Source organism: Pungitius pungitius, chromosome 4 (genome assembly GCF_949316345.1).
Source record: "Pungitius pungitius chromosome 4, fPunPun2.1, whole genome shotgun sequence".
NCBI classification, from domain to species: domain Eukaryota; kingdom Metazoa; phylum Chordata; class Actinopteri; order Perciformes; family Gasterosteidae; genus Pungitius; species Pungitius pungitius.
In genome coordinates, this window is record NC_084903.1 from 13,968,623 (window position 1) to 13,991,500 (window position 22,878).

The 22,878-nt window shown below is 40.7% G+C and overlaps 1 protein-coding gene across 3 annotated transcripts; it reads left to right on the forward strand.

Annotated features, from left to right (window-relative positions):
* The first annotated feature begins 261 nt into the window (after positions 1 to 261).
* nedd4a (NEDD4 E3 ubiquitin protein ligase a) lies at positions 262 to 22,833 on the forward strand. 3 transcript variants are annotated; one of them, XM_037452291.2, is made up of 29 exons: positions 262 to 570; positions 1,466 to 1,539; positions 3,724 to 3,802; positions 3,902 to 3,940; positions 4,110 to 4,163; positions 13,577 to 13,627; positions 14,025 to 14,086; positions 14,255 to 14,357; positions 14,747 to 14,910; positions 15,012 to 15,129; positions 15,254 to 15,415; positions 15,558 to 15,641; positions 15,875 to 15,994; positions 16,081 to 16,356; positions 16,568 to 16,648; positions 16,818 to 16,872; positions 16,968 to 17,026; positions 17,186 to 17,251; positions 17,447 to 17,676; positions 18,235 to 18,356; positions 18,455 to 18,525; positions 18,611 to 18,706; positions 18,806 to 18,879; positions 18,968 to 19,028; positions 19,114 to 19,173; positions 19,283 to 19,390; positions 19,512 to 19,608; positions 19,860 to 19,932; positions 20,877 to 22,833. In XM_037452291.2, exons 1-29 carry the CDS (start codon positions 526 to 528, stop codon positions 20,977 to 20,979), a joined length of 2,787 nt encoding a protein of 928 aa, XP_037308188.1. In that variant the 5' UTR covers positions 262 to 525; the 3' UTR covers positions 20,980 to 22,833. The 3 variants fall into 3 exon arrangements, with proteins under 3 accessions (XP_037308188.1, XP_062417756.1, XP_062417757.1); XM_062561772.1 differs by lacking the exons at positions 262 to 570; positions 1,466 to 1,539; positions 3,724 to 3,802; positions 3,902 to 3,940; positions 4,110 to 4,163 and adding an exon at positions 8,025 to 9,495; XM_062561773.1 differs by lacking the exons at positions 262 to 570; positions 1,466 to 1,539; positions 3,724 to 3,802; ... (1 more) ...; positions 4,110 to 4,163; positions 14,025 to 14,086.
* Positions 22,834 to 22,878: the final 45 nt, after the last annotated feature.

The following is a 22,878-nucleotide window of genomic DNA, read 5'->3' on the forward strand; positions in this document are numbered from 1 at the left end:
TATAATCAGAGGAAACTATTGCATCAGAAAATCTATAATAATATATATACTAACGTTACAATAATTGTTCTTGGTTTGCTTATAGGCCACTAAATTAATTTCAGTAACATTGAAACACAACTTTTTCCTGAAATAGAGAGATGTATCGCTACTTTAACAGAATGAAACGAACTCAAACCTTCTTTAGCTCTCAGTGAAGGTTTCCCTCGTCTTTCCTCAATCGGCAGCAGCACCAGGAAGAAGGCAACGAGAAGGGGAGGGGGAGGAGGAGGGAGCACTGGAGGTGGTGGGAGGGAGGAAAGGAGGAAAGGAAGTGGGACGATGGATACAGTGACCGACGACGGTGTGCCAGCTAGCTGCTAGGTCAGGTGGACGACTGCTACCGGTGTAAACAAGAGGGCATGATCGTGGCTGAGTGGCAACTGAACACCGTTAATAGTCCACTTTTGACCGCGACACTTCTTTCTCATACTTGGTTCTTCTCGTCGCTGTCGCCCTCCGGGGAGAAGGAAGGGCGAGGATAGTATGGCTGCACTTTCTCCACAGATCCGAGGACTTCAGATAGAGGAGGTGAGCTAAACGCCCCGGACTCAAACCAGCCGTCAACGAGACGTCGTTGGTGCGATCGCGTCGTTAGCAGGCTAACTGGTTACCGCTAACTATAGCGTTAGCTAAATAAAAACTGTGAATTCGTTAACGTTCTGGAGCTAACTAACACGGGGTGGGGGTAAACTTGTGATAAAGACACACATGCGTTAGCCCTAACGTGGTCGTTATTGCTGGAGAGGGGGGAAGAAAAATCGATGACATCGATCAGCTGTACTTAATAATGCTAATGCTACACTGATAGGACAGCTGTGACGTTAGCTGTTGACTTTTTCAGCCCCGGGAAACACAACAGGCTGCCGGGCAGTTAATGCTGGCCAACGGCTGTTTGCCGTCCTCAACACACACAAACACACACACACTGAACTGTTGTGAGTTGACTCGCGGAATAATGCGTGTTTTAGGAGCCCTCGCCCTCCAGGTAACAACGTTTGGGCCCTGTAGTTCTGTCATGTACGCCAGGTGTGTGTGGTCGATTGCGAAATCCTATGATGATTCACCCCAGCAAAAAGCGCGAGTTGTGGGTTCTGATGGGAAATGACCACCAAGTGATCGCAGGATGTTACGTCATCCCGTAAACACTGAGGCTATTTTGGGGCATGTGATAAGGATTTTATAACTAAAAACTAGTCTTGTTTACTTGTGCTGTTATTATCTAGTACCTTGCTATTGCTTAGACCACATTCTGGTACCAACAAGACAATAATCAACTTTCTGGATTTGCATCAACCACGTGAAGAATATTACCAGGCTCCCCTAGTATAGAGAGAGAATGGTCATATTTTTTTTATTTCTCTATTTCCCTATCTATCTGTGTGTCATAAGTCATTGGTATTCTTTTTTATATATTTTTTTTCAGGAAGACTCCAGAGTCCTGAAGGTGAAGGTTGTTGCTGGAATAGGCCTGGCGAAAAAAGATCTACTCGGAGCTAGGTAATCTGTGTAGTTAACACTAACTTCTGCTGTATTCTGATTGTGGTTGTAACTAACTAATTTGTTTGATTATCAATTAACGTTAAACTCCTCTCATTGACCAATTCTAGTAATAATAATTCTACACATGCATGTGTAGTGGACATCTCTTAGTCAGCTTACCCTTTTTTCATCTTCAATTAAGATGGGAAGTCCGAACTTTCATCCGCTCAAGAATTCTATAGAATGACAGGAAGGGGATGACAACCTATTCCACAACAAACAGCACACGTCCGTCATTGAAGGGTTAATCAGTTTGCGTTTCAATAATCTAATTCAGTCCGCCATTTTCTCCATAATTTTATCGCACCCAATATAATGTGCTATGTTTTTGTCAAGAATTATTCAAATATTTCTTATGTTAATTCATTTTCTAGGCTCTGTTTCTATTCTATTTGATAGTTTACTAATTTGGAAGGAGTAGGTTGTATCGATTATTTTTTTTTGTTGTATTTTTTCTCTTTTCTGTTTTCACAACCTAAAAGCTGTAAAAAAGAAGAGAAAGTCCTTCATTCTTAAAAAAAAGAGTATTTACAGCATTCAATTCAATTCAATTCATTTTATTTTGTATAGCCCAAAATCGCAAATTACAAATTTGCCTCAGAGGGCTTTACAGTCTGTACACATGCAACATCCTCTGTCCCGAAACCCTCACATCGGCACAGGAAAAACTCCCCAAAATATGAAAAAAACCCTTCAATGGGGAAAAAAGGGAAGAAACCTTAGGGAGAACGTCAGAGGAGGGATCCCTCTCCCGGGATGGACAGACTGCAATGGATGTCATGTGTACAGAATCAACAATGTAAAAGATGTACAATACATTCAATTTCTCTAACTGAAATGATACAAGTAATTGCAAGTAGCAGAAGAGGTGTACGGCAGGACCACTGCAGGGACAACCTCCATCAGATCGAACCACCATCCACAGAGGCTTCTGTGGGGAGGGAGAGCAGAAAGATGTTGGTTTTTGATGACAGTAATATGAATCATATTTAAAGTAATGATGATGGCAGTAGCAGGTGTCAGCAGAGCCATGAGCCAGGAGTCAGAACCGGGGTCCGCACGAAACTATGATCCACGGAGACCTGCTAGGCGAGAAAGCACAAAAAACTCCCGGAAAGAAGCTTAATTAGTGATGTACATTAATAAAGCATGGATGATTGTGGGAGGAGAGAGTGAGAGTGAGAGAGGGGCTCGGTGTGTCCTAAGAAGTCCCCCGGCAGTCTAAGCCTAGAGCAGCTTAACTAAGGGCTGGTCCAGGCTAACCTGAGCCAGCCCTAACTATAAGCAATATCAAAGAGGAACGTTTTAAGCTTTATCTTAAATGAACTGACCGAGTCTGCCCCCCGGACTGAAAGTGGAAGCTGGTTCCACAAAAGAGGAGCTTGATAACTGAAGGCTCTGGCCCCCATCCTACTTTTTACATTCTGGACGGATATGCATTCTGGTATTTTCTTTGTAACCAGCTCCACCTTTTGCAATGCTGGCACGTCTCCAAGAGTAGGAACTGGTAATGAGTGCTGATTAGGTTAGTCTACAGCATATTGTCATCCGGTTGGACATGTTTACTTAAAACAGCTCTCCAAATATAAAGATCTAATAGTTAATAGTTTGAATGTCCAGTTTAAAACCTTTGCCACATTTGTGTCCTACTTTTACATTTTTGTAAAATCCTGTATTTAATAGCTTTACTTTGTCATGACTTATTAATGCAATCTGACACTGGCACAGGAAGAAATTTGGATTGTATGCCTTTATGTCTGCTGGATTATTCATGTCTCAACCAAAGCATTACTCTTAATGTAGAAGCCCTTATTTAATATATCACCAATGACAATGCTGCTGGCGTGATGTTTCATAAAGATAAAAACAAATAATATCATGTAATTGTAGAATGGGTTTCGTGTACGTCCCAGTGCCTCAAACCATCATCAAGACACAATCATAGTCAACTTTGCTTCAAGCATTGAGTTCCTGGAATGGTTTGAATGCAGCTCCTGGTGGTATCAGACAATCATTTAGGGGGAATTATGTTTCTTTAGAAGCAAAGTAGAGATCCAAAGCAGAAGATTCAAACAAACCACAAATTCATAATGAACAGATAGTAGATATCAATCCTTATCGATGAATCTCTTTATCTTGCAGCGATCCATACACAAGACTGTCCCTCTATGACCCTATCAACGGAGAAATCACAAGTCTTCAGACTAAAACAATTAAAAAGGTGAGCCAGTGAATTTCATTTCTTTTCCCCCCTTGTTCTATTTGTGGACTTATATTTTATTTTTATTTTATTTCCTTTCCTATGACATGTTATCTGAAGTCGCTCGACCCAAAATGGAATGAAGAATTCTTTTTCAAAGTAAGTGAAACTTAAAAATACATCCATTTATGGAGCTTTTGTAACCAGAGTCAGGGTAGATTTGGTATATACTTAATCATATGTAGACATACAATTCTAAAAGTGGTGTTTTAGACTTTGTTAACAATACCTGCGTGCTTTGATTGTATAGTCTTATCTTATGTTTTAGGTTGATCCCCAAAAGCATCGTCTGCTCTTAGAGGTTTTTGACGAGAACCGCCTGGTAAGTTGTTTAGTTATGTTCACCCTTTCTGTGTATGATTTTGATAAACTCAACATTTTGTGTTGTGGTTCACTCAACAAATATATGAACAGATTTTGATAAATCAGAAAGTTTTGGAAATCAATTTTTAGATCTCACTTGACTGTAGAGGGAGGAAATTTAAATGATGATGATGCTGATGTTTAGCACACTTATACATTGAATACAAAATCAATGTTCAAAAACAATATTTCTTGAACATTCAAAACAAATGATTTGTATGTGAATGAAACAAAAGATTTGTGGACGAGCTATAAACAAATAATTGTCGTAAACCTAATATGTGTGTACTATCAAGTGAACAATACATATATAATATAAATATGTTGTATTTCCTGAGGGAAACGGTATCGACCAGTCAGTGCAAGGTTGACTTCGGTTTGTCTGCCTTATACAGGCTCCCTTATTTAGCCACAACATGTGAGTTATTGTTGGAAACTTGGCTCCCTTATTATTCAGAGGTGTTAATATGGGGAAACCTGGCTGGGTTGAGGGTAGCGTAGTGCCTGTGATTGAAAGAGTCGGATGTCAGAACCAGGGCTGGATAGAGACTGTGAAGATGTGTAATGATACTTAACTTTTAGTTTAAATTATGACATATATGTATATATAAATGCATATTGGGTGGTGTGTGATGGTAGATTGAGTTTTGGGTGTGAACTGTGTTCTCTCATTGATTATAAAGTTAGTACATGGCAAGGTTATAGCAAGCATTTTTGGGGAATGCCAGCTTGTAGCATGATCTCAGGGGAGCTGCTGGCCCGGCTTCACACTGTCTGATGCACAGCGGGCCCTGAGTCACCCGAGCAGGTAGACCACACTGACCGCAGCGTCTTTGGTTACCTGGGACTTGCCGCCTTCTTGAGTAAGTTAGTGGGGGGTTGTCAACTGAGCAATCGAAAATGTACTAATTTCGAAAACCGTTTTATCAGAGCTCTACAATACAAAACACACTATTCGATTAGACACAACAACCAAAACATTCTGTAGCTAGTGCTTTCTACCGTACATTTGTGGCTGCATTGCCACATACTATATTGTATGAAGCAATCTATAAAATATTGTTGGAGATGTACAGTAGGTGCTACCTGTTGCTTGTTCTATGTAAGCTGCAGTAGCTTAAAATGGTCATTCCTCTCACTGTAATTACCTGTTAAGGTATTTTGTACTGGAGAAAAAATAAGTTACTAACTAATAATCTTGTGTGTTTTTGAGATAGTAGTTTTCTTTTGTAAATATATCTTCTTCTTCTTTCCTTACTAGGTTGAAGTTCTAATGAATTTGGTCTTATATTAAACGGCTTTGTTATCTTTACTGCTTCAACAACCTGTCCAAACTAGTAAAGTGTGCTCAGTGAGCAAGAATCAGCACATTCAATTCTCAGAAGATGATGTCAGCCTTTTTTCCTAGAAATCTACCATATACAACATGAAAGGTTTCTAATTGGCTCTGCACAGAACGAACAACGCTGTGCTATGAAATGAAATGTGCTTATTGGATAAGAAGAATAAGCTCAAATTCACAGTCCCCACATGCACATATGTTCCACTCAAAGTTAGCTTCTGTTTTTCAGCTGAATGTTTATAGGACATGTCATAATATCAAACAAACCTGGGCGTGACCGGGTCGAGGCTGCCGTGTTGTGCTCCAGGTAGATCTTGTGAAACCTGAAGGGTGTTTCCGTATGGTAAAAGTGTTTCCATGCATGTGTGTGTCACTGCTGCCCTGACAATACGAGGAGCAACCAGGAAATCCAGGAAATGTATTATTCCACTGCAATTATAGCTGCTTGTAGAGCAGCGGTAATCTACAATGTTGTCCTCCCTGGAGACACTCACAGTAAAAGAAATCCTCAAAACTAGACACGTGCAAATAAGATAATTTCTACAGTTTGTCACATGCTGGCGTGGAGAGGTTTGTGTTGGTGTCTTACTTCTACAGACAGCATAAATAGAGGGTATATGCATGATTGTATGCAGACGTTGCCATGGTTACCCGTCCCCTTCAATGAATGGCCATCATGAATTCACAAGGAAAACACTGATAAAATTGTATTTAGCTATCACAAAGAACAACTGCACCCACTGATTGAGGCGGACGTTTTTAACAAAAGCTGAATGCGAGAGAGAATAGTATCAAACTTTCATCAGGCCTGTTTAAAGTTATTAACATGTGCAGGCTAAACTTACTTAAATGTGTTGCAGCGGCTCATGTGCCTCTTCAAGCGCGTTCCTGGTTTCAAAACTACTCCAATCACTCCTAATAGCTTGTTGAAGGATCTCAGCATCATTAAATTAATTTAAAACTAGACAAAAGGGCGTATTCTGACCGGCCGAAGGTGTATTGGGTGCTCGCTCCTTTTGCTGATGTTGCGGTTGAATTTTTTGCAGTTGAATATTTTAACGTTGAAAAACATTCAGATACATCATTTAAATGCATAAATATTCAGTGCTAGAAATTCAATCACCTTTTTCTTTCAAAATCCGATGACACAGAATTACTTCCATAAGTACAGCACAGCATTTAATATAGCAAAGATTCCCCGAGTAATGATTGAAATACACTTAATGCTAGCAACTGCTAGCAACTCGTATGCCAACCTCGTTGCGGCTGCTGACCGAGCCTTCCCCGTGTTCCACGTCCAGCACCCTACTCCACGCATAATGACATAACATGGCTTTCAACATCTTTCAATGTTTCTTTTGGGCATAATATTTTTATGCTGCTGAATTCATTTTGTATATTAGATGCAGCTTTGTTTTATTATTGGCCTATTACACACCTTACTGTATGACTTAAATATAAATAGTGTAGTGTGAGTCACCTATCCAATGGGCTTTGCACCATCAATTAAGTCTGTTTTTGGCCAGCTGAGTGATTGATAGTCCATCACAAGGGTTCCTGGTGTTTATCATGTGGGTTCAAAAGATAGGCATCTGCAGCAGTGAAGTGTCCTCTGATGAATCATGAATCTATCCTGGCTGTCTCTTGCTATTACACCTTATACAGAAGCTGATTTGGCTCTCCACCAATGCCCTGAAATAGGCCAGCCTGACGCACAATAGGCTGACATGAATAAGTCACGGAGAAGAAATCAGAGCAGCAATGACGGTTACATGAGGTGTCATATAACAGGTGTCATGTCTCTGTCAAAGCTCATCCTCAATCTGCTTGTGTTTTCTGAAGGCAGGCAGAAACCATGTCACAGCTTACTTTATCGCTGTTTGACCGTTTCTTTCTGTGCCAAAAACATTTTCTGTGCTCTAGTGGCACTTCTGAATGAATTAAGTTTAAAGCAAGTTTCCACTTTCTCTCCTGCACATTTTCACAGGCAGACGTTGAAAGTTGTTTCCTTTTTGATTTCCTGTAATTCAATAGCAGTGGGTAAAACTATTTCTGGTAGCACAGAGCAGTAGAAACATTAGAAGCATACCCTCGGCGGGAAGTGGAGTCCTGAGCGAGTGGCCCGAATCAGATGTTCGACAAAGCTTTAGTCGAAGATGCACAGTAAAGGGCTTCCATGTTGTGGTTTTCTCCCAAAGGAATGAAGCGGCTGGAACAGACAGGCGGTGTAGGATAGGAATCTGGCTGGCAATTGGGAGGTGCCGTAAACTAGCAGCAAATCTAAGTCTAAAAAAGCAGGCCGGCAGCGGAAGCTGTGGCTTCTGAAATTTGTTTTCCGTAAAGTGTTTAATCTCCTTAATCGGGCTAACGTCTGGGATCGCTCCTGTTTCAAAGGTCGTGTGTTTGGGTCATGTCTCCAAACAGAACCACTGACCCCCCCCCCCCTGACTAAAAGCTGAGATCAGCCTGGAGCGGAATGCAAGTTGTCACCGGAGCTATTTTGGCAATGTACAGCCGCTAATGATTGTGATCACAGAGCACAGCTCGGAGCAGTTGCTTTGCTTTCCTTTTTTCCTTGGAGCAAGTTTGATCATGCAGCCCTCACCAGTACTTCAGGGATTAAAGAGTTAAACGAATGGCACGTCGGCTGCGCTCGCAATTTGCGTCAAGGAGAAGCCACACAGACCCTCTGTCAGAGAGCCTCAGCAGCCATGGTGGAGAGAGCGGAGTCCGTGTGTCCGATCAAAGCCCCACAGAGAGTCTGGCTCACAGCTCTGTCCACTTGAAGGTGACTCCACTGTCACCAGAATATACTAATTTACTGCGGTACTCTTCAGTGTTCATACCCAGGGTTAACACTGGAGGAGGTAATAAGAAGAGCGTTCTGAAAATCTCACTGGAGCCCTGTGGAACACCTAGTGGAGAGCTAGATGGCAGTATAGAGGATGGAGACCCAGTGGCAAGGAAAGGGGGAGCAGGCACAGGCTCTGACGGAGGCTCGTGCAGCAGCAGCATGGCCAGCGATGCCGGGTACTGTAGCAGCAACAACATCTTTGAGCCAGAGGCTTCAGAAAAGCACAGGACCACCCAGGAGAGGAGTCTACTTCGCTGCAAGTCAAAGGTCCCTTTGAGACGGTGCTCCTCCTTGGTTATGTTTCCAAAGAGCCCCTGCAGCACCCCACCTGCTTCCCCAGTCGGCCCAATGGCTCTATCTGCTCTCCCTCCAGCGAGGGGGTGTCAACAGTCATCTCTACAGACATCTGCCAGTGAATTCTCACGGGAATATGAGGAAGTGAATTGCAAAGAGTCCATTACCACGGCAGTAAGTGGCCGTCGTTTCCCTAAAGGAAGCTGTCCAGCCGAGTTAAGGGACACCAAACACATGGTGCAATTTAGTATTCCTCTACAGGAAGAACCAAATGGAAAAATGGCGGACAGGAGAAAACTAGGGGAGTTGTCGTCAACTTTAGACCGATCGAATCGTCACTCCAGCAGCGTGCTGCTACACTTTGCCAACCAGAGACCAATAATGGGAGCTACAACCACGTCTACAACCGATGCAGAAAATGCCGAGGCTCCGAACCTGACCGCACAACCTGATGGTGAACCCGAGCCTCGCAAAAAACTGTACCGTAGTACTTCGGCTTGTTTGTTCTCCTCGACTAAACCAACAGAGAAAAAGGTCTCTTCGTCAGGAACAGGACAGGAAAGGCCCGTGCAGAACTATTGCCATCGAGCCATACAAAGGAGCTTTTCCCTGGAGGTGCCCTACGCTAACACGGGAATTTCATGTCACGTCTCAAATCCAAAACTTAGTATCCCTCACTCTCCACATGTACACATTCATTTGTCTCCTTGCTGCCCTGCTAAGTGGCCTAGCTATCTTCCTGATGTAAACACAAGCCACAAAGGGATTAATATGGACAAGAGTCCGGTTCAAAACACAAAGGTGAGTGCGTTTCTTCATTGGAACTAAGTGATGCTCATAGACATCAACGGAAATCAGCTGGAATGCTTAAAAAAAGGTTCACCCAGAAATCAAGAATAGATATTTTATTCTCTTACTTGTATCTACCGTAGAGATGTCTGCCTTCTCTGCAATATAATAGGACAGTGTTGTGGTGCTCAAAATCCCCCCAAATATTCCCACTGTATTGAAGCAAAAGCAGACATCTCCATGGCAAAAACTGAACAAGCCAGATTAAAAACAAGCAATAGAGGTAAGAGGTAAAATGTGTGTTTTGGGATTTTTAAACGGTGTCTTTAACAATGAATTGCATGGTAAAGTATTTACATAACACATGAATGCTCTTTGATTCAACACTGAGGAGTTTAATGTTATTTAACGGGTTCGTACCACTTTGGTTTGTCAGCTCAGGAGACAACACGTTGTCTTCTTCCTTCATGTAAGGAGCAAAATTTAAGTTGGAATGTCATGAATACCTTATGTTACAAACAACATGTTAAATGTCTATGTTAAATATTTGCCGTATAGTTGCTTAATTAAACCGTTTAATAAGATTACATCTGCGGCTAAATCATTTTCAGTATTGAATATAAATGCTCTTGGCTCTCCTTGCAATGGTCATTCAAATCCTTAAACTGTTTACTCAGTGTCGGCCATTAGGCTCACCACAAGCTACAGCGAAATTCTGTAGCTGAGAAGATCACTGCAGATAAGTCCTGCAATTAACAAGCCCAATGTGGAGAAACATTCAGAGGTATTCAGTTACTTTACAAGAAATCCATTTAAATGTTGGTTTCTAAGAAAGGTGTAAATGAGGAGCAAAGGTTGCCCATCTTTCATCTTGTGACTGTCCCTTTGTTGGTGTGTATGAAGACATTTAACTTTAGAGTAGCTCTCCATGTTTTACCATTCCATTAGCGGTATGAGTAAATGACTTTAAGTATTTACCCAGGCTAATTTTAGGGGGATGGGAGGGAGGGGAGAGGGGGGGGGGGGGGGGGACAGTGCCACTTGCTGGTATAAATAAAGTGCTCCTGAAATATTCCCCTTGACTCCAGATAGTCTGGTGGTCTGTAGCACTGCCCAGTCCCGTGGATTCAAATTTAACAGCGTGATACTAGAGAAGCGCACAGTCATGCCTGCCATCTGTGGTGGTGGTGCTGGTGGTGCTGGTGGTGGTGGTGGGGCGCCTTTCCAAGATGAAGATTGGTGTGTTCCCTTCCTCACGGATCCTCCTGCCAGGCAGTGTTTGTGATGTATCAGGTGTCGGCCCCCCTCCTGCATTTAGCAGGTTGTCAAGTTAGAAGTTGTACTTCTTAGCTAATTAGACACTCCATAAACTTTCAAAGATCTAAATTTGCTCTTTGTATATCAGATTTTATTTTCACACTTTAAAAGGCCTGCGAAATAATGGCATCAAGTGTATTAGCTTCCCTTGAACTTTGGTGTTCGTGGTCCTTTGTGAATACTTATTCAGGTGTCACATTACACGTCTCCTTGTCAAAAGTCAGCATCAAATACTGCACACCTTTATCTTGTGACTGTATCTGACCACAATTGACCGCAACACCAATGCGATTCAAACTCGATACGTATATCATAATTCAAATAAAAAGGAAAGTACGTAAATGAAAAACAACTAAAATATAGATTCCAGAAATTGTAAATCTAAAATGAGAATTGTACTTGAATTGTATTTTACTGCAGCTTCACCTCATGCTGACAGACAGAGACAAACTACTAAGATGGATGGATGAATATATATTGATTGCAGCAGGATTGTCCTGTTGTTTCCACAACAAGATTTTTAATGGAAACTTCTAGGTCTGCTTTTGTTATCTGAGGTGCCCTCATAACCCTGAACACCTCATCCTACACGTTAATGAACAACCAGTAGTGACAACATTCAACAAGGAAGAGGGAAAACGTGACTCATAACAATGACCGGCACTGAAAGCACTAATTCAACTCAAATTTCATTTTCTTAGTCATCAAGTCGGAGCTGCATGTCATTATGAACCGTCCTGATTTGATGGTTTTCCACTAGTTTTATGCAACTGCCATGGTGGTGGTTGTGGCAGGATGCATTTTTCAGCTTGAGCTTCAACTCTTTTCCTTGACAAGTGATAACAATGGGTTTGGAAAAGTCACTCATCCAAAATGAAAAGACTGCAGTAACAGCACGATTCATTCTTGGACTTAAACTTTAAAAGCTGAAATATAGAGGCACACAACAACATTTGACCGCTTTCTTCCTCTTTAAGAGTTAAACGACATGTTTTGGCTGTGTTCAGCAAAACAAATGAGCAGCGCAAGCTTTCCGGCATAGTGCACCCTCCTGCTGGGACATCACATGGTTTCAGGTGTGGATTCAAGAGCTTCCTCCTTTTACAGCGCTGACTTAACCCTAAATGACAATGAAGCCTGGTCTCTGCAGCTCTGGCAGTCTGAGTGTTTTTGCCAGAATATAACTTTAGAACCATATTTTATTGAATTGTTTATCAGATGTGAACATAAGTTCCTAATCACAGTTTTTCAGCATATGCTGTTCCAATAACTTTAGCTGGGTAACACTTCAGAAGTCTATATTTCACAAGCTGCCATCCACCTGCTTACTCAACGGATGGCCAAACATGTCAGTAGCTCTTTGCCAAAACCTCACACAGTACATGGTCAGCACTGCTTAATGCCACAAGCTGACTTGAGTCTTTTGACATTAAACTCCAGGGATGAATATTTATCTACAGCAATCGTTTTACTTAGTGTAGGCTTGTCATGTGTCCAAAGTAAACACTTCCTCTTTGTTAAGCTTGGCCTCACTCCTCTCTGTATCCTCTTACTTTTACAAGGACAGAGAACATTCCATGTGATAGAAAGCTTCTGTTAATGATTGCTGCATTGCTGTTTATGGTATATTGTTTATTTATTGTTCAGTTTCTCATCATCTGAGCAGCAATATATTGTTAAAAGAGCTACAGAAGTGAGTTGCCCACAAAGGACATTATCAAAGTGAATGTGGAGTTTAATTAAAGATAAATCGGATCAGTGCTGAAGTGAATATGACACGAAAATGTTGTCCTGCTAGCTGTGGACCAGTGGACCGTGATGTGTAAATAAATACCACCAACATGAGTGCCACTGGTCACTAAATAAAACATAAACATCAGTACGTCATAGGACCTCCGTCAGGGAAACTCTTTGCAAACAGAAGTGGACTCAAAGCAACTAAAGCTTGAAGAACAGCAAAAATATGCTCCTTGGAGCGTTTTGGATTTTTCAAACTCAAATATTAAATAAATAAATATTTTATTTTCAGTTTTCAGAAGATTTACTGCCTTACTTGATGGGAATATTTTTTTTAATAGACTGTCTCCACGTTAATCAATAACCGGAACAATTGTTTCTGTCCACAAGGACTTACATTACGTGCTGCCTTTTGAGTGTGATTTAATTACCTCAAACAAGTGACTTGGGTCTCTAGCATGTATCTTTTAACCAAGACTAAACTGCTTGCCTTGCCTCCACTATTAGACAGGCCAGGGCAAGACGAAGGAGGCCTCCATCTATATTTGTTCACGTAAACACTCTATACTGGTGTTCCACAGTTTGTCCTGACACAGGTGTTAATTTGGTCACAAAGCGTGCTCAGTACAGTGTGTGTTTGCCTTTGAGACTGCAATGGCTGTAATGAATACATGCAGTTAATCTGTGAAGTGTTCAGAGAAAAGAAAAGTGTATCTGACAAATGCGGCACTATTGTCGCAGTCCTTTCCATTCATTGTGGGCTTATCAACACATTGGTATAGGCTACATCATTTATATGGAAAAAGTCAAATGATTGGTTTGTTACAAGTAGGAAGAGAGTGTATAGTGTATAATCTCGCGATGGCATAGTACTGTGTGAGAAACGCTGCATCATCCCATGGCAATTTCCATCTCATTATTCCAAAGTCCACTGAGTAACATGGCACGTCTCTGTCAGTCCTCTGTGCCTTTGAATGTAAATGGAGATAATATAATTGTGATCTTCTCTCTTTCTCCGCCCCCTTTCTGCCACTGTCAGACACGTGATGACTTTCTCGGGCAGGTGGACGTCCCCTTAAATCAGATACCGGTGAGTCTTTGGATGCAGGCATTGCTTGTTCTTGATTTCTATGACTTGTCTGCATTCAAGTAAGTTAGAATTGATTTTTTTTTTCTTCTAATGGTGGCTTTTGACCTCAATTGCACCCACGTCCTTATGGAAATATATACACCGCTGCCCTTATTGCAGTGCCTGTTCCACATCGTTGTCTATCGTTTTGGAAACACAGCCCGTCATGTTTATGTTATGTTCCTGCTTTTCTTTCATTATAAATATAACATCCCCAAATACGGCAACATGGCAAACTGCCACCATTATCGGTATCTTTAATTATAGAGTACATGTTCTGATACATTGCCGTGCAGGACTGTAAAAAAAGTTTTAGAATTAAAAGTTTATTTTTATTGTTTTTTTTTTTCTTTCTCAGACAGAAAATCCTAATACAGAAAGGCCATACACATTCAAGGATTTTCTACTTCACCCCCGAAGGTTGGCATGATTTCATGGTTATTTATTCCTTTGTCTTCTCCTGTCTTACATTCCATTTCACATTTGTTCATTTTCAGGAGAGACAGTTCATACTTTTATTTCCAAACAGTTGTGAAAATATTTATCTAGTCCTTGTTTAAAACATCTATCCATCTGTTGGTTACACAGCCACAAGTCCAGAGTTAAAGGTCACCTGCGTCTCAAAATGACATACCTGCCCAAAAGCCCAGGCTCAGAGGAGGAAACCGGAGAACAGACTGAGGACGTAGACGTAAGTTTTGCCTGTGATTGTTCAGTGAGACGTTTATTTCCTGCATTAAATTGCAACCCCCTTATTATTTGGATGACGGACATCACATAGAATATAATAATGGCGCGGTCGCATACTTACAAACGTTCAAGTAATCAAAGGTCAGAGCAGTAATATACGTTTTTAAGAGCTCCTCCTTAATGTTATTCATGTCTTAAAATGAACATAAAGTCCATGAGTGCATATTTGTGCCACTGTGTGACCGTGACTTTTGTAAAATATGCTGAAGATTTCTTCAAACTTAATCTAACTCAAAGCTTCTGTATTCGTCTTAGTTAGTGAGTTGTTTAGTAGTTTAACTTAACAGCTGCTTGTGCTGCTTTTTAATGCTTTCGGTTGATTTTGAGCAGCCTGGATGGGAGTTTCTGGAGTCTCAGGACATGTCGGGTCCCAGACAAAGCCAGGGGCTGCCTGCTCTGCCCCCTGGCTGGGAGGAGCGGCAGGACAACCTGGGAAGAACCTTCTTTGTCAATCATGAGAGCAGAACCACACAATGGCTACGACCGACACTCCAGTAAGAACGCTCCCCTCTCCCCAGGAAAGTTGCATCATTTTCCATGTTGGTGCAGGACTGATAATATACTTGCTGTGTGCGTGTGTTTCCATACTAAACAGAGAAGGTGATGTGCCTGTGCAAAGAGGACAGAACAATAATATGGATGCGGAGCAGGTTTTTATGACACGCAGACAGATCTCAGACCCAGATGAGAACACCACACGGGAGTCTCCTGAGGTACAGACCACTTAAGACCACCATTTAAACTGAGTAATCTGGCCATGTGTTGTTGTCGCATCTGACCTCGGATCAGTCCCCCACTGAGTCTTCTTTAATGAATCTTATCCTTCTCATCTTCCAGAGCTGGGAGATCATTACGGAGGACGAGTCCACCTTTTATCACAGCAATAACCAGCTCACGTCATCTCCACCACACGGGCCTGGAGATCATCCGCTGCCCAACGAGCAGAGAAACACAAACTTCTCTGGGGCCACAGCTGGCGAGCAGCGCGCCTCTCAGATGGTGAGTCATTTTCTCTGCGCCATACGGTTCTGGTTACCGGAAAGGTCAGACTGAACGGAACCATCCACTTTCAGCGATAGAGGGAAAAAATAAATCAGTCAAGTGATCATTGTTATCTTTGGAATGCTGCCTCTCCCTGCAGAATCATGCTAGTATTTCAAGTCATTCCAGTCGCAGAGGAAGTGCCCAGACTTCAACAGGGGAGGAGCATCCTGTTAATCCTGTGGTGGGTATTTCACTCCCTGATGGAGTCACTCCTTCCTACCTTCTACTAAACCTGTCGAACATCAGAATGTTGGTGTGGATGTGACGATCGAGATTCACAGCTGTTTTCTTAAATCTTCCAGTTGCTGTGGTATGGAAGTTAGTAAATAGTTTGAGTGAATTTATGTGTTCCATTGTTGGTATTTCAGATTTCTCAATGAGCTTGAGGTTTTCATTTTTTATGTCATTTAATAGCATGTTCCAACCTCAGCTGGGCTGCCTCCAGGATGGGAAGAGAAGCGAGACAATAAAGGAAGACGCTACTTTGTCAACCACAACAGTCGAAGCACTTCATGGACAAGACCCCTTATTCAGGTACATTTCTTTTCTATTTTATTCTTATTAATAGTAGTAAAAAAAAAACGTATGTCTACTGGCTATTTATATTTATTTTTTGACAGAAAACCACAGAAGCAGCACCAGCAACAACAACAGCAAGAACAACAACAACAACAACAGCAGCAGCAGCTGCATCCGCAGCAGCACAGAGTGCGGCGGCCGCCCACAGCCAGACTCCCCCCTTACCTCCCATGTCCCCCGAGGACTCTCCCTCTGTGCACGCTCCAAGCACCGAGGCCGCACATGATTCTGGCTCCCTGCCGGCTGGTTGGGAGGTTCGCAGTGCTCCCAGTGGAAGACCCTTTTTCATTAACCACACCACTAAGACTACTACCTGGGTGAGAAAGCAGCAGATTCAAGATGTGCTTTCACCTTTAGTCCTAAGTGGTTCCAATAAATACTTACAAATACAAAGCCAGTATTTGGTTTCCACCACAAAGTTAGCTTTTTTTAAATGGTTGGCCACTTAGTTTGCAGTATACCCAACTCTGTTTCCTTCTGAAAGTATTTCCTCTTTGACTGAACCACCCTGTTTATTTGTCTGAACAGGAAGACCCCAGGCATCCTAAGGTTCCTGTGCACATGAGGAAGAGACCCTCACTCGACCCATCTGAGCTCGGCCCTCTGCCGGTAAATTCAGCAGTTAGGGTTAATATATCTGTTACAAATCATTTGACGTTTATCAACTTAAGCCTGTATATCTTAGGCAATGCTCTGTGTTGTAATACTGTATATAATCAGAGCAGATAGTATTTTTTTTAAACACACATTTAATAAAATAATTTCTCTTCCTTCCTAGCCTGGCTGGGAAGAGAGGATCCACACTGATGGGAGGATATTCTACATAGATCACAGTGCGTATGACGTTTAAAAATAAGATTACATCAGGGACTAAACAATGTGCACGTTTCCATCATACTGATGGACTCTGATGTAATATATTTTGCAGACACCAAAATCACTCAATGGGACGATCCCAGGCTGCAGAACTCCGCTATAACCGGACCAGTGAGTATAGATTTGATTTGAACGTTTATTTCATGAATATGATATTAGCACAGAATGAAAAGAATACTTTATTTATGGTTTGCAGGTTTCCTTGACTACAGTATGGGTCATACAGGCAAGGTGGATTTGTTACTAAAGTTTGTCCTCCGTTGGTTCTAGGCAGTGCCTTATTCCAGAGATTATAAACAGAAGTATGACTACTTCCGGAAGAAGCTGAAGAAACCGGTAAGTGTCCTCAAGAGCAATTGAAACTGTGAATTATTCACAACTAAGTTTTCCTTGCAAATACGTGATTCTAATCAGGGTGAATGCTGCTTCAACCTCTAAATTAGTTTGTCACTTTCACATATGCTGTATTTATTCAGCTTCCTCACGATCGTAAACGTTCCTTCTTTATGAACCCAACAAATTTGTCCGTAGGTTGACATCCCAAACCGCTTTGAGTTGAAGCTGAGGCGAAATGCGGTGCTGGAGGACTCATACCGACGCATCCTGTCAGTGAAGCGGGCAGACCTGCTGAAGGCCCGACTGTGGGTGGAGTTTGAAGGAGAAAAGGGACTGGACTATGGTGGGGTGGCCAGGGAGTGGTTCTTCCTCATGTCCAAGGAGATGTTCAACCCATACTACGGACTGTTTGAGTATTCTGCCACGTGAGTCCAGACACTGCCTCTTCTTGTGCCTCCTCAACGGTCCTCCACAACATTCATACTTCATATTTTATATATTATGTCTTGTATTGAAGTACAGCCATTCAAATTTAGAATTTTACATGTTCTGGGGCTGTAACTTGCATGAAGTAACTGTAAATAAAAGACATTCAGGACAGATGGTCTGCCTTTAGGTCTGGAAAATCAAAATACAGTGTGAGAAAATACCATCTTTTATCACTGCTCAATTTGTGCACACCCAGACTCTGTGTAACTGATTTTTGCAAGGATACATTTATGTTCACACAGTGTCAATGGCTGGTCTGGAAAACTCTAGTTGTGGAATGGAAAAGGAGAACGTGTGATGAGCTATAAATGAAAATACAAATGTCAAGAGTCAAAATCCCTCTACAGTCACTGGATTTGATTACCTATAAGTTATACTGTATAAGCATCAGCTAAAGAGTACAATTAAACATACGCGATTCTATGGTAGAAAACCAAAACAGCTGATTTAGGACTACATTTATTCCTGCTCTTATTTTGTGATTTGTGTTCCAGAGACAACTACACACTGCAGATTAACCCTAACTCAGGTTTATGCAATGAAGACCACCTGTCCTACTTCAAGTTCATCGGTCGCGTAGCAGGCATGGCCGTGTATCACGGAAAACTGCTCGATGGTGAGGGCCACCTGTACACATGTTCAAAGTGGGCATTGGGGAGTTTTTTTGTAGTTTTTTTTTTTTAGATTCTGACATTTTATTTGTGTCCTTCAAAGCTTTTTTCATTCGGCCTTTCTACAAAATGATGCTGCAGAAGCCAATCACTCTCCAGGACATGGAGTCTGTTGTGAGTGTCACATGCCTCCACTGGAAATAATTGAAAGTATATTGAGTCATCTGGAAGTTATTTATTTTATGTGTTGCCTTTTCAGGATAGTGAATATTTCAACTCCTTAAAGTGGATTTTGGAGAACGACCCGACAGACTTGGATTTGAGGTTTACTGTTGACGAGGAGCTGTTTGGACAGGTGTGTTCAAAAAGGCCACCTTTCCCTTCACAACCTTTAGTTCATAATAAGTGATTAACTGTATTTTGCATTATACTGTAATTAATCCTTCCTTTTCAGACTCACCAGCATGAACTGAAGCCAGGCGGTGCAGAGATTGTCATCACTAATGAAACCAAGAAGGAATACATCCAGTAAGATTGGGAGAAAAAAAAACTTCCTATCATGTTCACAGTATTAAAGTGATGGTTTGTAGCTAACTGGCTGTGTGGTGTTCGACAGTCTGGTGATGCAGTGGAGGTTTGTGAACAGGATACAGAAGCAGATGACTGCCTTCAAAGAGGTAATTTTTCAATTTTCAATAAATTATTCCTTAACATGGTAGACACCTTTCACAAATATAAAGTACGTCCCATCTGGTTCTTTAGGGATTCTTTGAGTTGATACCACAGGATGTGATCAAGATCTTTGATGAGAATGAGCTCGAGGTGAGTTTTCATACCATCTGACGTGCTGAAATTACCATTCAGGTTAATTGTAGGCTAATTCCAGAAGGATTAGTAAGCATGTGTCCAACTGCCGTCTTCTGCTCCACAGCTGCTCATGTGTGGTCTGGGAGATGTGGACGTGAACGACTGGAGAGAGAACACCAAGTACAAGAACAGCTACTGCTCTAACCACGTTGTCATCCTGTGGTTTTGGAAAGTAAGACAACTTCCCATGCCTGGAACCATCAAACTGAGCTCTAGACTGCTCATAGTTTATTCTCCTTTTAGGAAGAGCTTTGTATTTGTTATTTCATTGTATTTCTGTTTGTGTTTCTCAGACGGTGCTGTTGATGGATGCAGAAAAGCGAATCAGGCTCTTACAGTTTGTGACAGGAACTTCAAGGGTCCCAATGAATGGCTTTGCTGAACTCTATGGTGAGATCACACTTTTTTATTACTGCATTGTTGGGAGTTATTGTTTTTCTATCTTGGTCAAGATAATTAACTCTTGTAGTTTCTTATGATATGAAATGACTGCAACATCACATATTTTTCCTCTATACTGTAAACATAACACTTCACTTCAATTCACAGGTGGCTGGAACTATTTAATTACATTTTAAATGAATTTCAGTGTGAATCAGGTTGTATCTGTTTTTCTAATGTTGGATGGGTTTGTTTTCTAGGGTCTAACGGACCCCAGCTATTCACCATTGAGCAGTGGGGAACACGTGATAAACTCCCCCGAGCCCACACATGGTGAGCACTTTAACTCTTTTCATATTTTCATAAATGTAAAGTCTTAAGTCAGATTTTGCCAAACAAACTACCCGCTAACATCACTTTGTGCTCTCATTGTGACTGATTTGTTAAACGGTGTGGTTTGTAGCGGGAACAGAGATTTTAGTTAAGCTTTGAGGAACATTCACTGATATAATTTGACATGAATGTGTACTGGTTGTTCAGAGCCAACAATGTCTTGATAATAATGAGTATGCAAGATATAAAAAAAAAATATTTTGGGACTTAAGGGGCACCACAAGTATGTCATGTCATAAGATGGCATTTTGGGTTCTCCTTGACCAAGGAATTCTTAAGTCAATTAACTTTTTTTTTACACAACGAATCACAGACATTTTGGTGTTAATTAGAGTTCTGCGCCATTAAAATAACTAATTGACTGAAGAGGATGAAGAGTGAAAATACCAGTGGGTTTATTCCACTAAGCGTCATAGTTCATTAGCACTTTCTAAATCTTACCTTACACTGAGGCTTTGTATGGCCATATTAATGAATGAATGAATAATAATGTAAAAGAAAATCATATTTGATGGAGCGTTTAGTGGGTTTAAGCCCTCTAGTGGCTCAATACAGTCATGGCTACCACTGCTGTTCTAGAAATGAATAGTCTTCAGGCTCAGTGAGACGTTACACTATGTACACTAATTTCTAAATTTGTCAACGTTAATTACCTAGTAAGTCAGAGATAATGTCATAGTTGCAATTGAGTTGCATTATGGGAAGTGATGGATCTAGGCTTTATGTAGCTTTGCGCATTCTAGGGACTGAAAGTCTAGAAATATTCTGCCACTGTTGCACCACATATGGCCCTTTTCCTGGAAGTTGATACCTGTTTTAAGGCTTTTGCTTGGATATGATTTTTCCCTTATGTTCCTCATTGTCTTTGTTTTCACCTTGTAAAGCTTCAATCGACTGGACCTGCCTCCTTATGAGTCCTTTGAGGAGCTGAGGGAGAAACTTCACATCGCCATTGAGAATGCGCAAGGCTTTGATGGGGTGGATTAGAGTTTGCCCCGAGATTACTGCACGATGTGGGGAAGAAATGTAATGATGATAAAAACAAGATGTGCTAGAGATGTTTTAAACTGCCAGCTGTGTGACAGATGAAAGAGAGTCACACAACCTTCACTGTGGTCCTCTGTCGAGCCACGTGTGAAGAAAGGACATTAACTCTGGGGGGACGGGGTCGTCTAATCACACTACATGTCTAAAAGTTTACAAAGCAAAAATGCAAAGCTGTATACTGCATAACAAAATATATTACCTTTAAAAAATTGTTAAATTTTGGCTGAATTGTGCTCTAATTCTCACATCAGGTATTTTGTCTGTACATTGTAGGTTGTGGGAAAAAATTTAAGCTATGTTGCAGCCTTAAATAAATCCCGTCACTTGTAAGCAACATCGTGCCAGATGTTTTTTCAAAGGAAAAACCTGACTGATCAATTGGCCAATTCAACCAATTTAATTATTTTCATAGTCAAACATTTTTCATTCCATCACAATAACTCCTAACATATTTCCCTCAACAGCATTGGTAGCATAAAATGTGCAGGTTATATATTCTCATTTGAGCAACTACACTTAAGCTAAGTGTATTATATAATTACCATAGTAATAGAGATGTACTAATACCAGGACCATTAAAAGGCTAAATTAATTATAATTTGTAGTTTGACTTCACGCAGTGTTGGATTGTGCTGAATGTTTTTGCATAGTTGTACATATTGACATGAGACCATTGAATATCGCCTGCATTTTTTTGTTTTTTTGTTATTACATGAATACACTGTACATACAAAATGGAGGCTACCGTCTGCAAAATTAATACCGCATTTATTGTTAAAACTGTTTGCTCAGAATTGTTAAATTGATAAATCACCAGATATTGGTGGACCTCTACATTTGTCTTTTATGATCAGAAGCCACTTTTACTCAAGTTCAACTATCAAATAAATAAATAATGTATTTACGCATAATATTTGACAAACTTACATTATCACACACTTTGCATACAGTATGTTCGAAATTAAATTGTGTTGCCTTTTGTCTATGAGTGATATCATTTTGTGTTCCTTTTCATCATGGTTGTCTAATTGCAGCATGGTGCTCTATTTGTAAGAGTACAACTTTAATAATTGTTTCATTGTTTGTCAAAATTTGTACAGATTGTCTGTTTTAAACATGACTAATCACATGTTAATAACTGTTCTTCAACAGTAGTTTTTACATTTTCTGAATGGCACTATGTGTTTACCCACTGCCATGTTTACAGGTCAATGATAAAATAAGATTTTATGGGCTGGTTCTTGTTCTCCGACAACACAATTTTATACCTTATGCTTTCATACAGTCAAGCACTTTGCTGATATCAATGAGTCTTACTTCTGAACTATCTGAATCTTTGCCAATCTGTCACCTGCAGACCGCTGGAATTGCTCTTTAGGAAAATTGTCCGATGCTAAGTGCACGTGTTTAGATGTTTACATGTGAACATTGCTGGAAGTAAGCAATTCTCTGCTTTCAGTTATATTTAAAGTTAAATACAGAGGCCTTTGTTTGTAATGAATTGTAGAATTTGATGGTTAATGTTTTAATCTCTAAATGGATGTACCTTTAAATACCTATTGTCTATTGAAAAATAATGAATAGATCAACGCCTAAGTTCTGATACATCAGATTTTCATATTATAAAAAAATAATTGAAACACAGAAGTGTATTACAACAACAACGTGAATAGATATATACAAAATTAAAAAGGGTTGAATAAAATGTAGTTGTTGAATACCCATTGGATTAAATATAGCACAACAAATTCCAACAAAATTGTATTTGAAAAATAAAGAAATATGAAAACAGTAGTCCAGTGACTTTGTTCTTCTTGCAGTTGTTCGTCATTTATTTGA

Coding starts and splice junctions, on each gene's coding strand:
- nedd4a (XM_062561772.1), top strand. CDS start 8,182: ATGGCACGTCGGCTGCGCTCGCAATTTGCGTCAAGGAGAAGCCACACA. Junction 16,357..16,567: donor CCACTAAGACTACTACCTGG/GTGAGAAAGCAG, acceptor TTGTCTGAACAG/GAAGACCCCAGGCATCCTAA. Junction 17,677..18,234: donor CTGTTTGAGTATTCTGCCAC/GTGAGTCCAGAC, acceptor TTTGTGTTCCAG/AGACAACTACACACTGCAGA.